At 42.7% G+C, this 8,580-nt stretch overlaps 1 protein-coding gene across 1 annotated transcript in view; it reads left to right on the forward strand.

Annotated features, from left to right (window-relative positions):
* LOC103590301 (probable guanine nucleotide exchange factor MCF2L2) overlaps window positions 1–8,580 on the forward strand; it is an 83,980-nt gene that overhangs the window by 28,055 nt on the left and 47,345 nt on the right. The window contains exon 2 of the mRNA XM_008572510.1: window positions 5,337–5,420. Within this exon, the coding sequence (XP_008570732.1) occupies window positions 5,337–5,420 (84 nt within the window). The remainder of the gene's footprint in view (window positions 1–5,336; window positions 5,421–8,580) is intronic.

The following is an 8,580-nucleotide window of genomic DNA, read 5'->3' on the forward strand; positions in this document are numbered from 1 at the left end:
GGGTTGCGATCCGTTGCCAGACACGAAAAAAGACAAAAAAAAAAAAAAAAAAAAAGAATATTCTGAAACTACTTTCTGAAAGGACATTCCTGCTTCACTCCCTGAGGTTATACAGAATTACTAGTTTTCCAGCCTTGCATTGTGAGTTAGAATCTCACTTATTTTATGGATGAAATGAGTTATTTCTGTTTTATTTGCATTAGTTGACTACTAGGAAGTTGGACATTTAATAGTGTTCTCGATTTTAAAAGTCTTTTAAATTCCTCCTTTAAAAATTCTGTTTGCTTTGCAAATGCCTTTTATTCATTGTTAATTATGGACAAGACCGCAATACTAAAGTCATTGTTATGGGACAGGTTAAGCATCACTGTAGTACAGGACCCAGTAAAGGAAGGAAATATGTTTGTGTTGTTTCTGACCTGGCCGATAAGATGGACATATGAAATATAGCATGCCCCCATGGGGTGGCTTTTTGTACCAGCCCAGCAACTGGTTTCTCTGAGCCTCTGGTCTGCACGTATTTCCTCAGCTGTCAAGTCAGGCTTAGCTGTGGGGGTGGGAGGGTGGGGTGGGCATTATTTAACTAATTAAACCAGTTAATCTGTAAAGTGTATCGTTGGTGCCTGGCTCACAGCTGGCACTCTGTTGGTGTCATTAACAGAGAGGCGTGGTATACAGTGCCTGAGAGTGGAGATCCTGCGCCCATGGCTCAGTCACTTGTTAGCCCTTATTACAAACCCGGTTGTTGAGACCTAGTTTGGCTAGCTGGTAGACCCTTCCATTCCTTCTGTCCACCTGGTTCTCTGGGCCAAGTAGTAATGTCAAAGGGTCTGCCAAACTTGGGGCTGCTGTTCCTCTCTGGTTCAGACCATACTTTTCTCCCCCCTTAACCTGTTTGTTTATTTATGTTCCTTCAGATCACACTTGAATCTTTGAAATCACAGTGACAGAAATTTCAGCAAGAGTGGGAGGCTAAGGATCTCACTGCCCTTTATTCTTTACCTGTTGCTACCCCCAGAAGCAGCTAGACTTCACCAGCCTGTCTCCTGCCCTCTGCTGTTAGAGGGATGCCTTCAGTCATTAGTAATGGTCCTGCCCCAGAGCCCTCGTTGCTCTCCGAGCCTGGGAAGTGGATAACACAGGGGTGTTGATTGCTGCCTTTGGCTGAATTCCATGGGATGTGCTAGGCTTTATTCCACCACCCAGGAGGCTGGAGGCTGTGTGTGGCCTTTGATCCTTCCACATTTCTGGAATTGTGGGTCCATACAATCACACTTCTGTATGCTCCGGATAAAAATTGTGTTGAAATTGCATGATCACTTTCCCTTGCCTTATGTGGTTACAAAGAGACAAGTTCCTCCTGATACACACCAGAAATAGCAAAGAGCAAGCAAGAGGCCTCCACACAGGACTGCGAGGCCAGGGCAGATGTGCAGCAGGCACCAGCGCCTTGGTGGTCTTCAAGGTCTTCACTGGTTATTTTTAGCTATGCCTGGGAGAAGGAGAAATCATTTTCCAGGTGGGGACACTGAGGCTCAGTGTACTTGCCCTCGTCGCCCAGCTAGAAGGTGGCAGAAAGGGACTTTGCATGCCGGGCAGTCTGGATCTGAAGCAGGTCCTTTCCTACTGCCATGGGAGGTGTTGCTTTAGGACCAGAGAGCTCCTGCACCTCCTCTCCAACCCCAGCTATCCAGGAGTGGGTAGCAGAGCTGCCATCAGCAGGGCCAGCCTTTATGTCACTTTTGGTACAAAGCATAAATGTGCCCTGTTTGGGGCAGAACTGAGCATGCCCTATTCCGACAGGCCCACAAGTATCAGGCGTCACTAAAAGCTTTACGTGTCAGCCATCATCTCCATGCTCTGAGTCAGACGCTGAGTCAGAGAAACCCTCATGATCCATTGCCCTGGCCAGGTTGGATCATGTGGCTCCTGTGCTAGGAAGTCTTCAAGGATAACTATGTCACTCCCTGGCTGGTGGCCATGCACTCTCAGCAAAACCTAGGCTAACGGTGAGCCAGATCATTTCTATTCTTAGAAAAATACATCAAGAATTTTAGTACTGTTTATTTGGTAAACACACAAGGCTGGTGAGAAAGGTCTCTGTGGGAGGGCTGACAAACCTCAGATTCCCACGTGAGAGACACTAGTCGAACTCCCAGTGGTGGTAGGAGCCTCTGTTCCTCGAGGCCAAGTGTCTGGGCACTCCATCACTGATGACCTAGGTTGGCCCTCTGAGAGCCAGGTGACCCAGGCTCTATACTTAATTTATTATGTAACCATCAGCAAGTTCAGAATCTCTCTGATCTCCATTTCTTCATTTAAGAAATGAGATGGGAAATCAAAAAATTTCTTGAAACTAATGAAATTAAAGATACATCATACCGAAACCTATGGAATACTGCAAAAGCAGTACTAAGAGGGAAGTTTATTGCAATAAACACTTACATCAAAAGAATGGAAAGACTTCAAATAAATGACCTGACACTATGCCTCAAAGAACTAGAAAAACAATAAAAATCCAATCCCAAAAGTAGTGGATGGAAAGAAATAATCAAGATCGGGGTAGAAATAGAGACCTAAAAAACAATGCAAAAGATCAATGAAACAAAAATTGGTTTTTTTTGAGAAGATAAATAAAATAGACAAGCCATTAGCTAGGTTAACAAAAAAAAAAAAAAAGAGAGAGAGAGAAGACCCAAGTAACAAAAATCAGAAATGAAAAGGGAGATACTACAACTGATACTGCAGAAATACAAAGAACCATTAGAGATTATTATAAACAACTGTATGACAACAAATATGAAAACCTGGTGGAAATGGTTAAATTTCTGGATACAAAAGATGAGATGAGGAAGGGGATGGTTGGCTTAGCTCATTAATGTCGTTCATTTCAGATTTTACATCTTAATTTAAGGTGTTTAATTTAACTTAAAGCATACCTCAAATATTGAGGTATAAAAACAATAAATTGCACCTAATGATTTTTGTTGTCCTCTGGGTTCATCGTCTCTTAAATATGTTCCCTCAGGTATGAAAAAATAACGCCAAGCTCTATCTTTGATTATGCCACTTTCCTAAACCCCTGGGAGATTGTATTCTGAAAAACTCTCCGATTACATAATGTCTGTTTCTGCTGAAACTCTCTATGTTGTTCTCCATTTCTATTTTACATTTTGTTATGGAAAGTTTGAAACATTTACAGAAGAATTGGACTCATGGACCAGCTTCAAGTTATCCACATTTTGTCAGTCTTGTTTCGTCTGCCCCCGCCCCGTGCACACTTTTGGCGGAGGGGAGTGCTAGAGTATTTTTAAGCAAATCTCAGACTTCATATTATTTTATTGTTAAATACATCACTCTGTGTTTTTAACAGAGAAGGCTACCCTTTTTGTAAAATATGACTACAATGCCATTATTACATCCCCCCCCAAATTAATGGTGATGCAGGGGTTCCTTGAAATTTTAGTGAATTTAGTATTGGGATGAAGGAGCTCTGGTCTGGATTTACCCCCTTTCCTCCAGAAAAAAAAGTGTGATAATTCATTGAGCAGGATCTTGGGCACTTGGCCCACCCCTTCCAGACTTTCAGAAAGCAAACATGGACGTGGAAAAGGCCTGTCTGTTCAGAGCAACGGATATAACTAGCATTTAGTGAGCACCTACTGGGTACATCTCTATATGCATCGTGCCCTTTAACCTTCGTGCCAAAGCTAAGGATATAAATGAAGCCTCTGGAGGAGCTTTGCAAGTATTACCTTCAGATTGATCAATATTACAATATCATGTTCCTGTGACTCGCTACTGAATCAATAAGAAATTCCCATTTAGTGTCAGCACATAAGGCTGTTCGGTTTGCGCCTTGAGGAGCAGGCAAATGCCTGCCTTGGCGATCAGACCATCCAGCAGAGTTACTGCAAAGCTACTGAAGCTTGAACTTCAGGGCCCCTTCCTCGTGTTGGTCTCTCCCAAAACCTTGGGAGGGGCTCTAGAAATGTGTTCCCATGCTCCTATGTATAAACTTCANCCCCCCCCAAATTAATGGTGATGCAGGGGTTCCTTGAAATTTTAGTGAATTTAGTATTGGGATGAAGGAGCTCTGGTCTGGATTTACCCCCTTTCCTCCAGAAAAAAAAGTGTGATAATTCATTGAGCAGGATCTTGGGCACTTGGCCCACCCCTTCCAGACTTTCAGAAAGCAAACATGGACGTGGAAAAGGCCTGTCTGTTCAGAGCAACGGATATAACTAGCATTTAGTGAGCACCTACTGGGTACATCTCTATATGCATCGTGCCCTTTAACCTTCGTGCCAAAGCTAAGGATATAAATGAAGCCTCTGGAGGAGCTTTGCAAGTATTACCTTCAGATTGATCAATATTACAATATCATGTTCCTGTGACTCGCTACTGAATCAATAAGAAATTCCCATTTAGTGTCAGCACATAAGGCTGTTCGGTTTGCGCCTTAATCTAACCAGACGTCTAACTCCTGTAGAAGCAATAACCAGTTCACTCCTTAAGATTCCCTGCGAAATAGTTAAGTAAGGCAGAGGGAGCATGAAAATGCCTTCCTCTCCCTAGCCAGGCTAAGGGATTCTACATAGTCCTCTGCTCTCTCTAATCTCCTTTCCCCAGATGGATAGAAATGCAAACCACAGGGCTTTTTAAGTCACCTGTTAGGCTAGAGGACGTTTGTAGGTTTGTGCTTGAAAGGCTTGAATTTTTGCCTTGGAAACTTGTCATCTTTTAATCAGTGAGGAGAATCTTTAGATAGCAAAATGGAGAAGAGCCTCTTTAAATGTGTTTGGCAGTGGAAAGAGGCCCTTAAAGGATCTGGAAGGGGAAGTAAAAAAGGAATAGAGGTAAGGAGGGAGGCAAAATGGGAGGAATGGAGGGAAATGAAAATCAAAGAACTCTCATAAATCCCCATTGATTTTATGACCCATTGTGAGAGGAGCTCTGGTAACTTATGTGGTTTGTGTTTCAAATGTCCTTCTGCAGACCCAAAGGAGCAGGCAAATGCCTGCCTTGGCGATGAGACCATCCAGCAGGGTTACTGCAAAGCTACTGAAGCTTGAACTTCAGGGCCCCTTCCTCGTGTTGGTCCCTCCCAAAACCTTGGGAGGGGCTCTAGAAATGTGTTCCCATGCTCCTATGTATAAACTTCAAACCACACAAACCCTGATACAGCCCTGCATCTCAGGAATCCAGTTCTCAAGAGAATAATGTTCCCATAACCAAGCCTTGGGTTTTCCTAGTAGTGGAACTTTCCTTTTTTCTTTTTAATTTCTCTTCGTAATTTGCAAGGACTTAACTTAATTTGTATTTCCTTTGTGCAGATGAGATTATGCAGCAGGAGGTCAGGCCCTTGGTGGCAGTGGATATAATGGAACAACTTCACAGACAATTCGCCATTCTTTCAGGTAAGGGGCAAATTCATCTGCCTTCCCAGATTTTGTTGGGAGGTTCTGCTGGGAGAACCCAGGCTCTTGAACCTTCAGGAACATTCTACTCCAGTCTCACTCACCCCTTAGGCCTCAGCCAGGACTCAATGAGCTGAGGACTGTCCTGCTGGAGGAGGGTGGGGTCTCATAGATGCTCTTCCTTTTGCTGTTGGGGACAATCTGGTCTTTCCCAAGGGAATACTTTGCTCTGAGGTTGTACAGAAGAGTGTTGAAAATATTTTGAGGAAGAAAAAAGAAATAACTACTGACATCAGTAGCCACCATGATGCTCTTCCAATGTTCTTGTTGGATATTCTTCTAAGATTCAACCTTAAGAGTCCTTCGTTTTAAGGGTTCATGAGCATTACTGAGGTTATTTGTTCTCAGAGACATTTGTCTTTTATTCTTAGCTCTTCTAAGGAGATTTCCATCAAGCCCCTCACTGGGAGTAAAGGGAGGTTGATATTGATAAAAGGCTAGATGCCTGGACCAGCCGGAGGCTGAAGCAAAGAGAGGATGGTTCTAGCAGCGGCACCACTGACTCCTGCAGAGCACTTTCCAGCTTACAAAACAATTTCCCAGTACCTTGGTTTCTAGGGTTGCCTTAACAAAGTACCACAGACTGGGTGCCCTAAACATGAGATCTAGGGGTTGGAGGTCTGAGACTAAGGTGTTGGCAAAGTTGGTCACTCCGAGGCTGTGAGGGGGAATCTGCTCCAGGCCTCTCCCGTAGCTTCTAGTGGGGTGCTGGCAGTCTTTGGTGTCACCCCAGTCTCTGCCTTTGTCTTCACATGGTATTCTCACTGTGTGTGTGCCTCTGTGTTCAAATTTCTCCTTTTTATGAAGACACCAGCCCTATTGGATTTGGACTCACCCTCAAGAACTCGTCCTAATGTATTACATCTACAAAGATGCTACTTTCAAATAAGGTCACATCTGAGATTCTGGGTGTTAGGACTTCAACATATCTCTTTATGGGACACAACTCAACACAGACCGCCCATCCATCGTCTCGTACAATACACACCCCAGAACGTAGGTTCGGCCATCCTTCTGCAGGTGAGAAACTGAGGATTGCTGACTGTGGGGAGGACATTTTTTGAAACTCCTCTAGCTTCAGAAAGGAGAATAAAATTGGCTACTTCTAGATGAGCTGTTCTCAAACTTTTTCATCTCAGGACTCTTTTACACTCTTCACAATGATTGAGAACTCCCAAAAGCTCTTCTTTATGTGAGTTATGTCTATCAAAATGAACTATTTTAGAAATTTTAACTGACACATTTAAAAAATACTTTCTCATTAGTATATTAAGATAAGAATAAATCCATTATAAGTTAACATAAATTACATTTTTGTGAAAATGACTATATTTCCAAAGTCAAATAAAAATTAAAAAGAGTGAAAAAATAATAATAAAAGACCAGAAATTTTCTGAGCCCAGGCACAACCCTGAAAGGTTGTCACCTCTCAAATACCATTTCTTCTTATTCACTTAGCCAGGGGTGACATGACTTTACAGACTGAAACTAGAGGTATATACCAAATTATAATTAAATTATAATTCAAATTATAATTAAATTATAGTTACACCAAACTTAGAAACATGATGAGATTCAATGGCCTCCATACATATCATAGAGGAATAAGGTGGCAGCTTTTAAATCTTTTATTAAAAAACCAATAAAGCCATTTTAGTTATAGCCCAGAGGGAATATGCAGTTGGTATGAATTTTACCCTGCAACATGGGATGTGAAATAAGTCACATTTCTTTCCTTTCTCTAACTCATATTTAAATCTGCTCCAAGCTCCTTATCCCACTGATTTGAAAGAAATGCAATGTCAGTTATTATTGGGATACCTCTCCCCACCCCAGCATTGCATCCTGGTGGGCATTCTTGCACAATCCAGAACATTCTGGGGGCATTCTCTGATCTTTCCTCCATGTGAGTCGCTGCTCATATAATCACTGAAAGCTCCATAAGTACAGAGTCCTCATTTTTCTTATTTCTGTCTGTATTGCCAGTGTTTAGAGCAGAGACCTGAACATAAAAGGTGCTCAGTACAAAATTATCCAAGTCCTCCTGGTCTGTCCTGTGAGGCCAGAGGACTCACTTGTCCCCACATGCCCACTTAGGCACCACAGTCTTGGCCCTGGGGAAGCGCTGAACCAGCCTCCTGAAGGTGCAGCCTAATAGCGACCTATAGTGAGTCTAGGCTTGTACAAGACAAAGGCGGGGTGGGGACCATCCCTTGGGTTCTTGGTAACTGCTCCTGTGGCCCTTCAACACAGAAGGCTCCAAAGCCAATGCACGTGAAGGTCTGAAGGAAATGATGGGGTGGATTCCTGTAGTCTTAGGCCAGAACTCTCATGCCTCAATATGTGATCCTGGCATGCATAGTTACACAAAGGCTCAGGAAGGAGACTAGTGACTGTTTAATTTATACATTTAATGATCCAAATTTATCTCTTTTGTGTATGGTTGAGGCATTTCTCTTTCTTTTTCTTTTTTTTTAAACAGCTTTTTTATTGAAGCATAATTGATTATACATATGTATGGGTACAGATTTGAATATAATACCTTGTATAATACGTGGTGATCAAATCGGGATAAGGAGGCATTTCTTTCAATTCTTATTTCTTAGAGGCAATATAGGAAAACCTCAAACTGGTACCAGACAGCTCTGGATACAGATTTGGATTCTGCTACTTACTAGCAACATCCCCTTGGGCAACTTACTTCCGTAGGCCTCAGTTTCCTCTTTTGTATAATGGGGTCATCGTAATTTTCAGGGTTAAATTACATAATGTAGGAAAAATGCTAAGTATTGCAACTGCTAAATAAGTGTCTTTTATTCCCCTAATATATCTTAAATTCCCATGAAAATGTTTATTATAGGGTTCTATTACAAAGAAGTTTTCAGTATGATTTAGTTTTTGTTTTTTTTTTTGTCTTTTGTCTTTTTCCGTGTCCGGCAACGGATCGCAACCCTCAGTGTTGCCCCCGTACCGGACCAGGGACCGGCAACGGGATCGCAACCCTCGGCGCTGCTCCCGCGCCTCGCTCAGCCAGTGAGCGGGAACCGGTCTGTATGTGGGATCCGAACCCTCGGGCAGGAGCGCCGCCGTGCTTCCCAAG

This window comes from Galeopterus variegatus, unplaced genomic scaffold (genome assembly GCF_000696425.1).
Source record: "Galeopterus variegatus unplaced genomic scaffold, G_variegatus-3.0.2 Scaffold47, whole genome shotgun sequence".
In the NCBI taxonomy this organism is placed as follows: domain Eukaryota; kingdom Metazoa; phylum Chordata; class Mammalia; order Dermoptera; family Cynocephalidae; genus Galeopterus; species Galeopterus variegatus.